Source organism: Pistacia vera, unplaced genomic scaffold, assembly GCF_008641045.1.
Source record: "Pistacia vera cultivar Batoury unplaced genomic scaffold, PisVer_v2 Contig130, whole genome shotgun sequence".
NCBI classification, from domain to species: Eukaryota; Viridiplantae; Streptophyta; class Magnoliopsida; order Sapindales; family Anacardiaceae; genus Pistacia; species Pistacia vera.
Window position 1 is genome coordinate 285,097 of NW_022195358.1, and position 18,601 is coordinate 303,697.

General features: G+C 36.5%; 3 protein-coding genes across 6 annotated transcripts; 1 reads left to right on the forward strand and 2 right to left on the reverse strand.

Annotated features, from left to right (window-relative positions):
* Nucleotides 1–195: 195 nt before the first annotated feature.
* On the reverse strand, nucleotides 196–2,078 carry LOC116122043. Of its 2 annotated transcripts, XM_031407955.1 has the most exons (6): nucleotides 1,888–2,078; nucleotides 1,751–1,851; nucleotides 1,602–1,676; nucleotides 851–1,022; nucleotides 632–721; nucleotides 196–543 (listed from the first exon to the last, which is right to left on the reverse strand). In XM_031407955.1, exons 1-6 carry the CDS (start codon nucleotides 1,892–1,894, stop codon nucleotides 392–394), a joined length of 597 nt encoding a protein of 198 aa, XP_031263815.1. In that variant the 5' UTR covers nucleotides 1,895–2,078; the 3' UTR covers nucleotides 196–391. The 2 variants fall into 2 exon arrangements, with proteins under 2 accessions (XP_031263815.1, XP_031263814.1); XM_031407954.1 differs by having other exon boundaries at nucleotides 1,751–2,078.
* A 2,412-nt stretch (nucleotides 2,079–4,490) lies between these two features.
* LOC116122019 (pentatricopeptide repeat-containing protein At4g02820, mitochondrial) lies at nucleotides 4,491–6,532 on the reverse strand. 2 transcript variants are annotated; one of them, XM_031407925.1, is made up of 2 exons: nucleotides 6,190–6,532; nucleotides 4,491–5,953 (listed from the first exon to the last, which is right to left on the reverse strand). In XM_031407925.1, exons 1-2 carry the CDS (start codon nucleotides 6,466–6,468, stop codon nucleotides 4,697–4,699), a joined length of 1,536 nt encoding a protein of 511 aa, XP_031263785.1. In that variant the 5' UTR covers nucleotides 6,469–6,532; the 3' UTR covers nucleotides 4,491–4,696. The 2 variants fall into 2 exon arrangements, with proteins under 2 accessions (XP_031263785.1, XP_031263786.1); XM_031407926.1 differs by having other exon boundaries at nucleotides 4,491–5,971; nucleotides 6,190–6,315.
* A 254-nt stretch (nucleotides 6,533–6,786) lies between these two features.
* LOC116122006 (mitochondrial Rho GTPase 2) lies at nucleotides 6,787–17,179 on the forward strand. Of its 2 annotated transcripts, none has more exons than XM_031407913.1 (14): nucleotides 6,787–7,109; nucleotides 7,306–7,438; nucleotides 7,537–7,686; nucleotides 8,516–8,692; nucleotides 8,790–9,041; nucleotides 9,817–9,885; nucleotides 10,021–10,076; nucleotides 11,441–11,522; nucleotides 12,641–12,852; nucleotides 13,034–13,103; nucleotides 13,499–13,611; nucleotides 14,596–14,746; nucleotides 16,259–16,445; nucleotides 16,565–17,179. In XM_031407913.1, exons 1-14 carry the CDS (start codon nucleotides 6,904–6,906, stop codon nucleotides 16,636–16,638), a joined length of 1,932 nt encoding a protein of 643 aa, XP_031263773.1. In that variant the 5' UTR covers nucleotides 6,787–6,903; the 3' UTR covers nucleotides 16,639–17,179. The 2 variants fall into 2 exon arrangements, with proteins under 2 accessions (XP_031263773.1, XP_031263772.1); XM_031407912.1 differs by lacking the exons at nucleotides 13,499–13,611; nucleotides 14,596–14,746 and adding exons at nucleotides 15,532–15,644; nucleotides 15,986–16,136 and having other exon boundaries at nucleotides 16,565–17,169.
* The last annotated feature ends 1,422 nt before the right edge of the window (nucleotides 17,180–18,601 follow it).

Sequence of the window (18,601 nt, forward strand, 5' to 3'; positions counted from 1 at the left end):
CTCAAAAAATCATCTACTTCTGTACTTATTCAGTTATTTTACGACCTCTGCAGAAAATTTCTTATTGGTCCACGTTTCGATAACATATCTATATTTTTTCAAACCTTCTAAGTTTATATTTTTCGCTTTTAACCCCCTAAAAGCAAAATTTTGAGGTTGTAATTTGTTTTGTTAAAGTGTTAAAAAGAATGCAAGATGAAGCTTTTACTAATATATATTGGCATTACATTGATAAACATTAATCACAATGCGATTTCGTGCTGTTATTATTTACATTACAGATCATTATACATGATAATGTAGATAGAAATCAGCAGCATTTCAATCAATTTCGAGATTAATTTTGGTTTTATGGAATTTTATGGTGAGTGTCACACTTGATATTTGGGATCTAGTAAGTCCATTCCTTCGGAAGAAATATCTCCGGTGATGAACTCTGATGCTGCGAGATTACGCCGCATTTTGTCGACACATCATTCCCAGTACTTTTATTCTTGACCGAGTTATTACAATCCCCGCCTTTTAAGTTATCAGCTTTAGAATCTGCAGAAAAAAAGAAATTTCTTCAGAGATCAATTTCAGAACTTGTAACAACAAGATGATAAAATGCAGTAGAGAAGAAGATGAGAACCTTTTCGCGGCGACTTTTGTAGGCCTATTGCATGTACATTGAGGTTGAGAGCTTGAACAACGCGGGAAGGAAGAAGGACAGGAGAGCAAGCTGCAAAAACGTTGTTGCAAAAATTTTCCTTCAGCGAAAATTCTTGTGCATTATCGCGCTCACGAAATCATTAAATGAAAATTTCTTCTCGAGTATTCAGTTATTCAGTAATATATAAGAGAGTAGTACCTGGTTTTCTGCTCGGTTGGAAATTGGCGCCGCCTCTCTGCGGTAAGAAAACCCCAGTCCCACATGATTTCTGGCCAGACTCTAGAAAAATAGCTTGCATTCCAGATCCTCTGGATGCCCATTTACTGGGGATCTTTGGTCTTTGATGCGGCCGTGGGCTAGTTTTGGATTGCTGATGAAACAATTACAGAGAAAATATAAGTAAACCATAAGTTCTCCTACAAATTTAATAATGCTTCAGGTTCAAGCATGGTTCAGTGGTGTTAAATTTGCTAAGGAACAATGTATTATCTGTCAAAACATTGGCCTACGAGGATAAATGGCGCTAATAACACAAACTTTCATTCAAACCCTTCTTGTATTTGTGCATCTTGAAAAGAAAGAAATTCAACTGAGTCTATGGGAGCTATAATTGAAAGTTTTCTGAAATTTTTCCTTCGTTCTTCCAACCATATAACCAGTGTACAATATAAATATGCTTTCAGGAAGTGTCTCCTAAACAAAGGAACTCATTCCAAACTACATAAAGCTATATATGCTATTTAATAGCATAGTCTTTGAATCAGCATTGACACCAAATTGCTCAAATCTATTCCTGAAACCACAAAAGTTTCTAAATTTTTTATTTAGCAGAAGAAAGTAAATACTACTCTTACTATATTCCCATTTTACCAGAAAAAAAAAAAAAAAAAAATCAACAGTTTGCTAATACTTCCTCGCATTCCGTGAGTCCTGAAGATGATGTGCTTACCCCTGGAAGTGGCTCTGGTGGCAATTTAGAACGAGGGAGATGTTGCTGTTTATGCTGCTTGTGCTTCACTTGTCTCTGCAATAAAAAATAAACCATGATCAAAATCTATATATAACAGTTAAGCTGAGAAAACGAAAAATTAATGAAACCTGAAGATGATGATGAGTATCAGAAAATGCTTCATCAAGAACATGGGAAGGAAGCCAAGACAATCCTTCTTCAAAACCGAGCTCTCCATCCTCAACAAAACCTTCTTCATAACCGAGCTCTCCATCCTCAACAAAACCAGCCATTGAAGAGGGAGATAGTTAATTGAGACTTATTGTTAATACTATTAGAATGGTTTATTATTTTCAGTTAGTTTCTTGTTCTGGAATAGAGAGAGACACTGTGGTCTCGTCTCAGTTCCAACTTCTAACCTGAAACTCAACTAAATATTTTACGTGTACAGATTTTTGTACTCTCAACTTAGATAAGTTCCTATCTTTTCTTGTCTTCAGATTATTCATATCATACCACTTACTTATATAGAGCGCGTGCCTGTTTAGTTTCCAAATCCAGACGACTTCCAAGGGGAACCGTTGCAGCCACGTGTCACCACGATGTATCACTTGCTTCTCCACTTCCACAATTGACCTTCATTTTTCACCGAAATTATGCTTAAAGCCTGCCCTGAATATGAAATGCAGCTATTATTATAAAAAGAGTAAACGGCTTTTTCCCACCCAAGGTTTGCCTTAATGACATTTTCTCACCCAATAAGTTTCAACATACCAGTTTCCCACCCAAAGTTTATATTCTGTTAATACCCAAAATACAATTCACTTTCTCAACCGAACATTTGGCGAGTTACCAGGAGTCAAGGTTAGAAAGGTTTTATAAAGTGAATGCCGGTGGATTGAATGGTAGTAACTGATGGAATATTCACTATCAAAATCAGTCAGAAATCAGAAAATCCTAACTTTACAGTGGCCGACGATCGGCTAGAAATCAAGTGTTGGAGTAAGAGAGGAGACCGGAGGTTCAAATGGTGGTGATGGAGAGAATTTTCGCCGCCAAAATTAGCTTTGGGTAGTAATAGAAATATTACTTTGGGTGGGAAAGTAATATTTTGAAACTTTTTGGCTGGAAACTGTCATTAACACAAACATTGGGTGGGAAAAAGTCGTTTACTCTTATTATAAAATATATATGTTTTTTTTTATTTTTATGACTAAGAGTGTCCAGGTCAACTTATGCACACCTCAACTATTCTCAAGACCCTGAAACTATCGGTCAGATAAGAGTTCAAATGATCATTCCTATTAACAACCAAGTATATATCCTTTTATGATATTAAAAAAACCCTTTTAAAAATATCAAAAATTCCCCAAACAAATATAATACCTTAATAAAGATAAAATAAAATAAATACATATTAGTTATTAAAATTATTTTTAACATTTGTTCACAATGTCCCCTACGATTATCAACAACCCACCTAAGGAATATCAAACAATTCTTTAAAAAAAAAAAAAAAACCCTCATAAAAAAAAACCCTAATATGAGTACATACTATTTTTCAATAACTGCATACAGTCTCCTATTAAAAAAAAAAAAAAAAAAAAAAATACAGGGTTAATGAAATACACCAAAATTAGAACTATGTTCATTTATTAAAAACAAAGGGCATTAAAGTCATTTAGAAGAAATAATTCTTATTAGAGTCAAAGAGACACATACTTACAGGGGTTGGGTTGAGTTGGTTAAACCTCTCTTTGTATTTGATATTGGTTGTTGCAGTTTACTCATAACGTACTCCTCTGCTGTACCATTACCTGTCTTGTAGTTTTCTCTGTCAATCTTGTACACTTCTTTTTCTTTATTGTGTAGTTATATTGTTGATTAGTTGACATTTATCAATGTCTTTTGTTCAGCGGCATCTTGTCTCTTCCTCTTCTTAACCACCTCACCAACCCACCAGAAAAATCCTTGAAAGTTTGGATTAGGAAATGGCCTGGCCGTAGAACAGATAACGTATTTACATCTGTTATTATACAAAAGGCTTCTTCAAGGTTATGAGATTAGGCCTGGTCAGTTTTTGTTTGGTGGGACCATTCATCTGCCCTCATTTCTTCAAACTTTGTTTATGGGGTTTTAATATTATGATGATGTAGGTGAACCACTAAGCTTGTAACAGCTTTATTTACTTCATTTTGAGGGTGTTTTGATACAATAATAACAAACCCACAATTGAATTTTTATCTTCTTTATGCTTTGTTTAATGGGGCCATGGCTGTTCAATCATTCTTGAGTACTGAAAGAAGAGAGGTGAACTTCAATATAGTTTAGTATTGGTTGGTCAACCCTAATGAACTGTTTATCAAGGTTAGAAATTTCACTGTTATTGGATTCCATTCAAATTGGTCAACTGAAAGTGCATTTGGGTGGATAGGAAATTCAGGTAAGATCTTGCTATTTTGGAACAGAGCAAACTCTTTAACGCATTCTATTTTGGGACAGGGGCCACAGGGCAACATCCTCTAGCCTCTTTTTTTTTTTTTTTTTTTTTATAATCGGGGTGTCCGATTCAACTTGTGTATACCTTAACTAATGTCTGAGATTCATTAAACACCATATAAGCTCAAAAAACACAGCAACTTCTTTGTACCCGCATAATTTTAAAAGATTACATGAAAGATCGATTAACAACTGAATGTTTTCATTAATCAATATGTGGTTCACACATCACCTAGATGAGCAGTTTGGGATATTTCTTAGGATGAGTAGTATTATTCTTAGAAATTAATGAGAGAGATTGCACGAGTTGGAGCTTTAAAGTAAGAAGATTGTCTAGGTCAAGGGCATGAAGAAAAGATATAGATGATGATTGGTCAATCCTTTCAATTGATATTAATTTCAAAGAACTCTTTTGTGGTGGTTGAACACAATGCATTCATATCTTCTTTAATAGTCCTCCATTCACAACTGCAGAAGAAAAATGGAACATACAATTTATAATAATAATAATAATAAAAATCTAATGCTTCATGTTGACTTGAAAAAGTAAACCCTCCTCTCATCTTGAGCTCGAAGAGATTTTTGTAGAATTCTACTCAAGGAAAGCTGCTTGAAACTTCAGTCACTGGCATTGTGCTAGTTGTTTTAATAAGCTTGTGAGTATCTGCATTTGACTGAACATTGTCCTTCTCCATTCGCTCTGCAACTATAAGAGGCATTTTACCAGCTTTTTCATACGTTCTTAGCAATGAATTATATATCTCAGTGGTCACATAGCCAGCATTTCGAAGAATAACCAGCAATTGCTCCGCCGCTTCAATGTTTCCTTGCTCCTCAATTTTCTTAAATACTTTTGTAACCAACCTTTTGTCGGGATTCCATTTTTTCACGCTACCAATAGCTTTCTGGAAACAATCTAGAACCTTTTTCATATGGCTCTTTTCTAAATAACCCCATGTAAGAAGTTCCCAAGTAGTGTAACAAGGCTTGATGTCTTTCTGCACCATCCGACTGTAAAATGTGTCCGCCTTTTCCATCTGGTTTTTGTTGATATAAGCCGCAAGAAGTATATTTGGAACCCTAGCATCACCAGTCCCTGAACTGGATTCCCACTCATTATAGAGATTCTCAGCTTTTTTGAGCTCCCCAAGTTTCACAAGCGAAGATATCATGCAAGTATACTCAGCATCGTTCATTTTGCGAAACAATGATTGCATCTTCTTCCAGATTCGCTGAACTCCATCCTTATCCCCCATGTTAGTATGCAAACTGAGGAGGGATGAATAAGCAATTCGATTTTTCCGAGAAGCTCTTTTCTCCATTTCCTTCAAAGTAGACTCAGCCTTTTCAGGGAGTTCATTTTTTATGTACATGCTGGTTAATGCACTATATGTTACCCAGTCCGGATCAAGTTTTGCCTTCTTTAGCTCAAGAAAGACCTTCTCAGCCGTTTCAATATTATTTTGTGAAGCACATACAGTTAACCATAAATTGTAAGTAACAACATCAGGCAAAGTGTTTTTCTTTAATTCCTGAAGAACTTCAGGAACCTTCTCCACTTGCCCATTAGAAATATACATGGATAACATGTGGTTATACGGAAGGGGACATTTCAGGAACCCACATTCTCCCATTTTTGCCATTAAAGCCTCGGCTTTGGCAGACAACTTGTTTTGGGCATAGGTGTGAAGCAGAGCTGAACAAGTGGCTTGACCTCTCATCTTATCAGGAAGATTCTCAAAAAAAATTTCAGCACTAGATAAACCACGAACTTTTGCAATCAAATCCAAGTGGACCGCATAATCACCGGGTACTAGCTTAATGTCTTGCTGTAAAGTCATCCACTCACAAACCTGCATAAATGATCAAATCTATTTCCTAAAACATAAGCCCCATCATCAAAGGACATAATTTCTCACAAGTTCAAAGCTGATAAACTTCCTTTCTAGAAGTAATATATCATGAAAATCATTCAATTCCACTTATGTTTAATTTAAAACCTCAAACATATAAAATTCGCTTCTTTTAATGATTTTGCATCATAACAAATTATATTAAATTAAATAATAAATGACGAAATTTTGCAAACCTCGAGTGCATGTTTGTAGCGCTTGAGCTTTCGGAGCTCTCGCACGATACGATTCAGCTCGTACTTGCGCACCGTGTGACCTTCTTCTTTCCATTTCCGAACGGTAATTGCCGCGCTGCGTTTTGTGTACACCAGGCTCAGAAGTCTCCGCCCCAGCGTGTCTCGACCTCCGCCTCCACCATTTCCAGTGGCGGCACCGCTACCAGTTTTTACCTCCCCCGCTTTAGTAGAGAAAACCCGTGCGGCAGCCACGGTGGCTCGGATTGAGCGGAGCAACATTTTGCTTAAACCCTGGAGTCGCTCTTCACAGTGTTCCAGGGTTTTGGTCTGGTCAGTTTCTTAACATATGACGTGACAAGCACGTGAGTTATACGTTAATGATTAATATTTAATAAAACGTTTTTCCATTTTAGTTTCATGGGTCTAATGGATCAAGCCCACATACTCACGGGCCTTTCGATTAGACCCAATCAACACCACCAAACCTAGGCCGAACCATACTTAAGAAGATTGATCTCGGGTTCCCCGGCCCGTTTAACATCCGTACATCATCTAAGGGTCCCAATCAAAACCTTTTTCCTCAAGGCATACCGTACCCTCTTCTTTCTCTCGCACAAAAACCCCCTCACTGAATAAACATACTACTTCACTGATTCCTCTCTCCAAGCTCTGATTTCAAAACCAAGCCCTCATAATTTTTTAAATTTTGACCAAATGCCAGGTGGTCTAGGCTCCAGTGCTCGGACCAGCGTGAGAGTTGTGGTGGTTGGCGACCGAGGCACCGGAAAATCTAGCCTTATATCAGCTGTCGCCTCCGAATCGATCCCGGAGAAGGTCCCTCCAGTTCATCCTCCCACGCGCCTCCCTCTCGATTTCTATCCCGATCGCGTCCCTGTCACCATCATCGACACCTCTTCTAGGTACACTGTCCGTACACACCCACTGTACATTCGTATGTGCAGAACTTCTATTTCATATTTGATTTGATTTGTTTTTATTTGGAGTTTTTATTTTTATTTGTATTCTAAGCTCTTAGCTTTAGAGTAGTTAGCTTTAAAGTAGTGTGCGCAGTATAAAGTATGCTGATTTTTGTGCATTATATATGTTCAATTTTAGTTTGGAGAATAAAGGTAAACTTAATGAAGAATTGAAGAAAGCTGATGCTGTGGTTTTAACGTATGCATGTAATCAACCCATGTCTCTTTCTCGTTTGAGTTCTTATTGGCTCCCCGAGCTTCGAAGTTTAGAGGTTGGTATGTTTTATACTTTTGTTAGAGTTTAATATTTTTGAATATTACTATAATGATGCAGTGCTTATTTGTGTATAATATTATATTGAATGGATAGGTTAAGGTGCCTATTATTGTTGCGGGGTGCAAGTTAGATTTGCGCAGTGAGCATCTTGCCATGAGCCTGGAGGAGGTCATGGGACCGATCATGCAACAGTTTAGGGAGATTGAGACTTGTGTTGAATGCTCTGCGACTACAATGATTCAGGTGCATTGAGTTGTTTTGTTTGTCATTATAACCTAATGCATGTAAACTGTGTGTCTCTCTCTTATTTAGTTGTGCTGCTTTTGTTTTTATCATTATTGGAGGTGTTTTTACTTTTTATCATTACTAGTAATAATATCATCTGAATAAGGGAATCACTCATCCACAGTCATGAATCCATTTTCCAAGAGGAAGGGCAAAAATCAATAAGTGACATGGTCTCCTCCCCTGCCCTAGGTTTAATTTAAGGAGTGGTGTGAAAAAATTCTGACCTGACCTTTAAGGCTGACGAAATTTGTCATTCAGGATTTTGTGGCTTTGTCCAAGGATATTCACAATGTTGATATAAATTTGTTAGCTTATGCTATCTTTTTTTGGTCTCTCTTTCTTCAAATGCCTTCTTGTTCAGCAGATTTTGCCCCATGACCATTAATCTTTAAGATCTAATTCGATGATTTTTAGCATCTTTTTCATTAAATGAGAATCTCTTAGACTTGTAGAGGACAAATTTTCTTATAAAAAAATGTGGAAAATTCAACTAAGCTGGGCATCACTACTATCAGAATCAAGAAGAATATAAAGATTACAACTCAGAGCTCTACGCAGAATCAAGAAGATTGGGTCTTGTATTTGTAGGATAAGTTTATGACTTGCTTGGTACTCTTGTAGTGGAAAGTGTACTTTAGAGTGAATTATGCTATTTGACGGAAGGATAAGGTAATCTATTAGTTAATGTAATGTGATTGTTAGTTTCGTCAGTTTCTTAATCTTGCCATTTTGTATTGAGATCCTATTCATGCGTTAAGATGAATCAAATTTTCCTTGATGGTAGGTCCCTGACGTTTTCTATTACGCTCAGAAGGCAGTACTTCATCCAACAGGTCCATTATTTGACCATGATTCACAAGGTCTGAAACAACGATGTGTCAGGGCATTGAAAAGGATATTTATTCTTTGTGACCAAGACATGGATGGCGTCCTCAGTGATGTAGAGTTGAATGACTTTCAGGTTTGTTTGTTTTCCTGTTTTTTCCCTTTTGATACTTTCTTACCATGACTGATTTACATCATTCTTTGGGTGTCTAACATGTTTCATTGTTAAACAGGTTAAATGCTTTAATGCTCCATTGCAACCTGCTGAAATAGTGGGGGTGAAAAGGGTTGTACAAGAGAAGCAACTAGATGGAGTCAATGACCTTGGTCTTACCCTTAATGGGTTCCTCTTTCTCCATGCTCTTTTTATTGAAAAAGGGCGCCTTGAGACTACTTGGGCTGTCCTGAGAAAATTTGGTTATGGAGATGATTTAGAACTAAGGGATGAGTTTCTTCCTGTTCCAACTAAGCTTGCTCCTGACCAGGTATCTCTTGTTGATATCCTGACCTCACTTTTTGATCTTCTTGCAATGTTTCACTGTGATTTATCTTGTTTATCTTTTGCAGAAGAGGTTGCAAACTTCCGAATATTTATTATTTGAGTATGCGATTAGTTAGCTCTTCCATCTTTACATTCTCCTGGAATTTGATGGTTGATCTGTTTCGAGACACAATATTTAGACAGTTACTTGCTTAACCTTTCATTTGGACAATTTTTTTCTTTCTGTGGTTTAACTTCCTAAGTAATCAATTACTGAATACTTAGAATTTGCTGTTAGATTTCTTTGTGTTTGTCTTTACCGGTTAAGGAGGAGATCCATTTGAGAAAAAATTGTCGTGATTAACCTAGAGAACCAGTGCTCTCAATTTGACTGTGGCTTCCTTTATAATGGAGCATTTTAAATGGTTTTATTTCCCATATTTATCTTTACAAGAAATACTAGTAAAGAAGAAGAAAAAAAAAAAAAGGAGCAAAAAAGAATGAATCATTCTCAAGTCAAGGAAGCATGAAGCTTTTTCTTGGGTTGTATTCCATATACTTAGTACTACTAAGAAAATTTATGAACATCTTTCCGTTTAAGTTTTCAAAATCCTACTTTTTTTATTTATATGTGGCTGTTGGATCTACATTTATGTGGTTTTATAAAATTTTTACTCGCTCTCCCTCTCTTTTATTATCTGAAAAAAAAAAAAGGAAATCTTTGATTAACTCTTCATAACATCATTTTGAGATATTTACTCTTAGATGCCACTTTGCAGAGTGTGGAGCTGGCAAGTGAGGCTGTGGAATTTCTACGTGGTATCTTTGGATTGTATGACATTGATAATGTATGTTCTACTCTCTGCCAATATGAATTATGGCTTTATGCCATGGGGAGCGCTTTATATTTGGGCTGTCGTTTTTTATGTTGGCTAGTACATTGCACTAAATCTCTGAATGCTTTAATCTTGTTGCTTTTGTAGGATGGAGCTGTGAGACCCACTGAGCTTGAAGATATATTTTCAGCTGCACCAGAAAGGTGAAATCTGTTTTTTAGACTTGTTCCTCCATTCAGCCAATAAGTAAAATAATTTTAGGCTTTGCAAAGTATGCACATTTCTAAAGCCCTAACTTATTCAACAAAGGAAGCACTTCACATATCATTTGAATTAATGGTATTGCTATAGTACTTCTCAAATTTTGCTGTTTATATTCACTTTAGGTGCTTCTATTAAAAAATAATTGCTGTAGGTGTAAAAATTTCATTGGTACCTTAATCACTGTTAGATTGGTCAAAATTAAATAATCCTACAAATAGGCTTAGTCCATAACACGTTAGTTGATCTTAGCTACTAGGTTTGAGCCTAGTTTAAGAAAATACAATTTGACTCATTGATGCAATGGTTCTGCTCAGTGGACTTATATCAACATTATATTAATTGACTTCTTTAAATCAGGTCTGTTTTCATATAAAGGTTCCTACCTTATTGCCTAAAATCCCTCCATGGCTTCTTAGAGACTTGTACACTCCAAAGCTGCCAGGGTCCTTTTATGTCTCAAATTTGACATTTCACTTTGTCATGAATTCTGTCTATGAATTGACTATTTTTACTCGTCTCTTGTGCTTCTACATGAGAACCATATTGTCTCTTCCAAAGGATTTATAAGCTTACTTGATTCAAGAAAAAGCTTTTCTAGCCTCAAACTAAAGATATTGAGTTCAAATCAGACCATTCTTTCATTCAATAAAAAATGAATTTTGTTATGCCATTACTACTGTTTGATTTTTGTATGATATTTTTGCAATCAAAACCTCCAGTTCTGGTTAAATCCCTGCAATGTTTTTCCTGCAAATTAGTTAGGTGAGGGAGTGGGATGACTGGCGATGGTCAATCTTAACATTAATGTTTCGTGGTTCTGTCTTATGTTTTATGTAACTTTACAAATTGACTTTTACAGGCTGTCCTTTTTATCTTAATCTTTTCCCATCCATGCTTTCATTAAACTAGACTGTCAATGTAACAGTTGTGCCACCCAGCTTAGATGGGTAAGCCTAGTATGGTAGATGCAAGCTTAAGAGTGGACCACTTTTTGAAAATATTTGTTTTCTTTTCTTCTTTCTTGTGGATGGGAAGTGGACCTCTCCATGACACTAATTATGACATAAAATTGACATGTTATTCCCTCTGAATATACTTTTGATAGTTTTCTTGTTATGATACTTATAGCACTGGTAATAACATTAGTTACATGCATGTCAACTTGAGCTGATGGCTTATTGCTATCTTTTAGCAAATTTTCTTTAAAAAAATTTCTGCAATAGGATTTGCTAACAATCCTATTCTGATGCCATTATAATTACCAAAATATAATTTCTTATGTACTGTCCCTTTTTTAATCCAGTCCATGGGATGAAGCTCCTTACAGAGATGCTGGAGAGAAAACAGTGTTGGGCAATTTAACTCTTAATGGTTTCCTATCTGAGGTTTGTATGATTACTATTTTTATTTTTGCCCTTCCATTGGTTAATATAGCAAATGGTGACATATGTTATCACGCAACAAGGTTTTATGGGCTTATTATTTCACTGTGCCCTGTTTTTTTTAGTTTAAATTGCTAAATGATTAATCAGTAATGTTCAGTGATACATACAAATTACAGTCGAATTTGAGATTAACACAATTGTAATATGCTTATAGGAAAAAGTCTAGCAATAGTATTTAAACTCTAATATGTGTCCTATGTACATAGCCAAATTTTAATTGACAAACTTGTTTTATGGAACTAAAAATGAACACACACATGGATCCAAATGCAGGTTCATTTACTACAGGTTATAACTTAAATAGTACAATCAGAGGATGTGAACAACAAAACATGATAGTCAACTTGGCTCTACTATCATGTTGAGGAACCATTAATTCCGTTAGTTTGAACTTTTAACATTAATAATGTGTGAACATTATATCAAAGTCAGGTTGACCATGAGGTTGTGTTTAAGCCCCTCCATTTTATTCATTAACTATGGCAAGATGAGCCTGTGCTTGAACACATGAGCAGTCCATGTATGTGTTTGTGTTTATTTGGATTCCCATGACAAGTTTGTAAATTATATTTGGGATTAATGGTTGCTCAATAAACATCTTTTAGCTTTTAAATATGTTATTTGTTACTCTTATGTTATAGTTACAGATTGCCTGGTATTTATACAGTTTGTTTCATTGACATATCCAACTTTTTTATTGTTGTTTTTTCCTCTTTTGCATCTCCCATGAATAAAGGCTTTCCATCTTTGTCAAGAAAGACTTCATCTGGGCACTACATGGTTTTCTGAGTTATATTACTTCTATAAAAAATTTTAATGTTTTAATATGCTTTCTTCTGTCTGTATCTGTCTGTCCTACCCTAGTTTTTTCCAGGGACTTTGTCATGTTTAGTTGTATATTTACCCTTTCTCCCATACATTGTTTTGGTTAGTATAGAGCAGAAGAATTGTTCTCCTTATATATTGACTTCCACAAATTCTGATTTAACTTTTTGCATTATGCATTTTGATCAGTTTGAACTATTTGTTAATTGTCTGGTAAAAACGCCTGGTTGCAGTGGGCCCTAATGACACTACTTGATCCGCGACGCACTTTGGCTAATTTGATATACATTGGATATGGTGGTGATCCTGCCTCAGTGTTTCATGTTACTAGGAGAAAATCAACTGATCGTAAGAAGCAACGAACTGAAAGAAATGTCTTTCGCTGTTTTGTTTTTGGCTCTAAAAGTGCTGGAAAGTCTGCACTATTGAATTCATTTTTGGCAAGGTGTTGACCTGTTACCAATTTCAATTTAGCATAGTCAGTTATTGATCTTGCTAATTTTGTGCATTACTTTTCATTTAGTTTTTATTTCTTGACTATAAAATCTACTCATTTTGACTTTCCATTTTACTTTCATCTTTTTGTCTAAGAACTTATATTTTAGTGTCCCTGAATTCGATTACAGGCCTTTCTCAGAAAATTATTATCCAACAACTTGTGAGCGATATGCGGCAAATGTGGTTGACCAGCTTGGGGTAAGTACTAACACTAGAAACACAATGTTATCTGGTAGTTTTATAATGCTACCCCCTACTCTCCATCTTGATGTCCACTCCTCCCTTTCTTGCATATGCTCTAAAATGCCGCCCTGGAAGCGAACTGATTTCTTTTTTCCTATTTATCTTTATCATCAATATTCTGATATCTGGGAGATTACTACATGTTCATCTGTCATGAGATGTTGCAGAATTGATGGGATTTATCTATGTTATCATTGTTCTGATATCTGGATATTATACATGTTCATCTGTCATAAGACATTGCAGATTTAATTTCATTTTTCAATGTTATCAGCATTCTGATATCTCGTAGATTGTTATACATGTTCTTATTGTATTGTGATGTTACAAATTTTATGATCATGGTGCAGGGGACTAAGAAGACACTTATTTTGCAAGAAATACCCGAAGATGGAGTGAAAAAAGTTCTCTCTAGTAAGGAATATATGGCAACCTGTGATGTTGCTTTATTTGTCTATGACAGGTGACTTAAATACTCTTATGCATATATTTGCAACGTGAACTCGCCTTGTTGGATCAGTGCTTGTGATTTTTTGTCTATGTATTTCTTTACTACTATCATTTTAGTGGATTTATTGCCTCTCCTCTCCCTCCTTTCACTCAGTTGCCTGTGCACCATGGTTAGAATTAAAATTGAGGTGATGCTTTTTATTATCTTCATTGGCTTTTGTGATTTAATAAGAGTTTGTATGCACAGTAATTTAATTTCCTTCCCTCTATGTTGTTTGTGAGTCGTTATTTCATGATATTTTAGGGTGCGTTTGGTTTATTATTTTAGATAGTTGAATAGGGTGATTATTACGAGGTAAAATTTAAAAATTTACAAAAAAAAAAACCCCTAGGTTTGCTAATTTAACTAAACACCCCAATATATAAAAAATTTGTAAAACGACAAAAACACCCCCACCCACCCACAGTGCCAAATTTTGGCCACCACCGCCGGAATCTGGCATTACAATGCAGACCGGTCGGATCTGGCCGAACGTGCATCGATCTGGCCGGCAATGGCCAGATCTAGCCGTCAACGACCGCAAAAGGCCAGATCTTGCCGTCAGCGACGGCGAAAGATATAGCCGTCATTGACCGACAACGACGACCATTTCTTTGGTCGTCGCTGACGGCCAGATCGGCGAATTATTGGCAAATTCCGGTCGTTTATAGGCCGTTGTGACAGATTCCGGCTACCACCGACGGTGGTTGCCGGAATCTGGCAACTATAGGTGGGTGGGTGTGTTTTTGTTCATTTTTAAACTTTTTTTTTCTGGGGGTATTTAATGAAATTAATAAACTTAAGGGGTCTAAAAGTAATTAAAAAAATATAATAGTATTTCCTAAATAATTAAACAAACAAATATTTTGGGAATAGGGATAGAAATATTAAACCAAACTCACCCTTAATTTATTTGAATATCCAGATATCCTGAACTGCATTATTTGTAATTTTCAGTTCAGTGGAACATTCATGGAAAAGAACAAAGGAACTGCTGGTGGAGGTTGCTAGGCAAGGGGAAATCAGCGGTCATGGGGTGCCATGCCTTCTTATTGCAGCCAAGGATGACTTGGATCCATGTCGAATCACAGTACAAGATTCAGCAATGGTACAGAACTATCTTTGGCTACTTAGACTACATGCAAGTATAAACATCTTTGGATGATTTTTCCTATAGAAATTGTTAGTCATTGATTATGNCGGAAAATCGCGTTACGACACAGACCGGTCGGATCTGTGTCGTAACGCGTCGTTATGGCCTTTTCCGGCCAGATCCACCACGGATCTGACCGGAAAAGGCCAGATCTAAGGCCTGCTGTGGCCGTCGACGGTCGAAAAAGGCCAAGTTTTGGGTCAACGACAGCCATTTCTTTGGCCGTCTTTCACGGCCAGATCCGTGGTGGATCTTGCCGGAAAAGGCCAGATCGGTGAACTTCCGGCCATTTATGGTCATCAGGTAGGCCGTTGTACAGATTCCGGCAACCACCGTCGGCTACCACCGACGGTGGTTGCCGGAATCTGGCAAGTATGATTCCGGCTACCACCGACGGTGGTTGCCGGAATCTGGCAAGTATGGGTCACGGGGGTGTTTTTGATAATTTTTAAACTTTTTTTTGAGGGTGTATTTGATGAAATTAATAACCTTATGGGGTCTAAAAGTAATTAAAAAATAGGGTAATATTTCTGGAATAATGTGCCAAACATTATTTGGAGAATATGATTGGGAATAGGGATAAAAATAATAAGCCAAACATGGCCATACATGTTCATCTGTCATAAGACATTGCAGATTTAATGGCATTTTTCAATGTTATCAGCATTCTGATATCTCGTAGATTGTTATACACGTTCTCATTGTATTGGGATGTTACAAATTTGATGATCATGGTGCAGGGGACTAAGAAGACACTTATTTTGCAAGAAATACCTGAAGATGGAGTAAAAAAAGTTCTCTCTAGTAAGGAATATATGGCAACCTGTGATGTTGCTTTATTTGTCTATGACAGGTGACTCAAATACTCTTATGCATACATTTGCAACATGAACTCGCCTTGTTGGATCAGTGCTTGTGATTTTTTGTCTATGTATTTCTTTACTACTGTCATTTTAGTGGATTTATTGCCTCTCCTCTCCCTTCTGTCACTCAGTTGCCTGTGCACCATGGTTAGAATTAAAATTGGGGTGATGCTTTTTATTATCTTCATTGGATTTTGTGATTTAATAAGAGTTTGTATGCACAGTAATTTAATTTCCTTCCCTCTTATGTTGTTTGTGAGTCGTTATATGATGATATTTTAATTTATTTGAATATCCAGATATCCTGAACTGCATTATTTGTAATTTTCAGTTCAGTGGAACATTCATGGAAAAGAACAAAGGAACTGCTGGTGGAGGTTGCTAGGCAAGGGGAAATCAGTGGTCATGGGGTGCCATGCCTTCTTATTGCAGCCAAGGATGACTTGGATCCATGTCGAATCACAGTACAAGATTCAGCAATGGTACAGAACTATCTTTGGCTACTTAGACTACATGCAAGTATAAACATCTTTGGATGATTTTTCCTATAGAAATTGTTAGTCATTGATTATGGAGAACAAGTACTTTCTTTTTCCATTTTTAGGTTAGTCAGGAGATGGGAATCGAGCCTCCTATTCATTTAAGCATGAAAGTAAGAGATTCAAATAATATATTCAGCAGAATTGTTAGGGCAGCTGAACACCCTCATTTGAACATTCCTGAAACTGAGGTAGGGAAGAGCAGGAAGCGATACCGCCATCTTGTTAACAGCTCACTTATGTTTGTTTCTGGTATGTTAGTTCTCTACTGATTCCGCATCTCCCAGGATTACATCCATGAATTTGTATAGCACTGATTTTATTTTGTTAAATGTACATTTTCTAACTGCGATTGTATGTTTGATTTATAGTTGGGGCTGCCGTTACTATTGTTGGACTGGCAGCTTATCGAGCCTATGCTGCTAGGAGGAATGCTTCTGCTTAGTGGTGGAAGTCAGCTGTTCAGCAGGAAAACTTAAAAGAGGTAGTGGGATTTTGCCGTTAATCAACTGTATTTTGCTGCCTCTTAGATTCCCATAAGTGGTTGATTCTCTGTAGGTGCATCAAATTTTGCACACAAAATTTTGCTATTCTTATAAAAGTTTGTATATATGATTTAAAATTTTCAGTGAGGCGGGAGATACATTTCTTACACTTTTAGGTAGTTGATAGCTATATTTCCTTCTCTCCTGCCCAAATTTAAATTGATTCTATTTACAGATTCTGTACACCACAAGGACCTGACCTTATAAGAATTATTATGTTGGCCATTCATGCATGTGGTCTATGTTGTAATGTCCAGGATAATATGGCAGGCCTAGTCAAATAATTTGCTTTTGGTGTCCGCCACCACCATTGTATTGTATAAGCAATGAGTATTACGAGAATCTAGGTGGTGCCAACTACGAAACAGTTAAGATTCTGGTCTGGGTGGGTTTTTCTTTGGGTACTAATGAGTTAATAGTTTTTATCTTGGCAGCTGACAAGTAGCATGAACTGTATCAGCTTAGTCGATTAAGTTTAACATCTTGGAACAGGTGATTTAACCAAATTAACGAAGTTCATGTCTGTTATGCACTTATGCTTTGAGAATGAGATTTAGTATTTTATTTACTCATCCCTACATCCCACTTATTTCAGTTCGAACAGGAACACCATTATCGGGATTTGTAGGAGCACCAATACAATATATGTTCCCTTTTAGGTTGAATTTTAGGGCAATAGATGGTATATTTAGTCCACTCCCAACCAAGCGTGGCAACAGTCTTATTAGTTATGACTATTACTTGATAAAGAAACACATGATTCAAGGGAAGTGATTAAATTTAGAAGCGGTGAACAAGGGGGCAAGAATTAGTTGGACCACCCAGGCGTGTTTATCGGGTCTTTATTGTTCTTTCCATCCCACATATGACAGCATAGTGAAGAAATGGGGGGAAAGGAAGTAAGATCATCATTTCTAAGAGTACCTTGATGATGTGATAGGGTAGGATTTTAGGAGATCAACATAGTGAAGAAAGTGTTAAAAGAAGATCTTATACCCCGGGAAGAAACACCGCAAACGGTTAAAACTCTCTCAGCTTTTTTCCTCTGACATTTCACGTAGCAAAGTCTGTTTTTTTCTCTTCATAAGGCCGACCCTCTTTATTTACACGCATGCTTATAGATTGTTTAAAAGACTTACTGTAAAAGTCTCAAATATTTTTAGCAAAACAGACACAACTTTTATAGCTTCCATTTTCTTCAAGAAATTACAGTGAATAATAAATTAGATGATATTTTTTGTATTGATGAACCTTTTGTATAATTGCAAAAGGACAAGTCGCATTACTCTCACACTGCAAAGATCAGATATCCAGAATCTAAGGTAAATTGAATTGTGGGTCCTTGTTTGATCCTCTGAATCCTGCATCTTCACTAGTCAAACATTGTGAACGGCCTACCACTTCTCCCACTTGTCACCCAAGCTCAGGGTCTTGCTTTTTTCAACAGAAGAGAAAGGGTAATCATAATCATTGGAGGTGTTCGGTTCTGGGTATCTTGCACTTTTTGAAAGAATCGGAACCAATGGTTCTTAAAAATTTGGAACCAGAATCGGAACCGTGCAGGATACCCAGAACCGGAACCAACGGTTCCGGTTCCTAGGTATCCAGAATCAGAACCTGTAACAATGGTTCCGGTTCAGGTTCTGGGTACCCTGTAAAATTCATGACCCCCCAAAAGTTTTTAAAATAGCAAAAAAACCCTTAAAAACTTACAAATACCCCCCCAACCTGGCACTTGTTAACAAAAATAAAATTACAAATTCAAAATTATAAACTCCATTACTTTGTAAAGGTAGATTTTCAAAAGTCAAATTAATTTACTTTAAATGTTATGAAATATAAATATAAATGTATTCATATTAC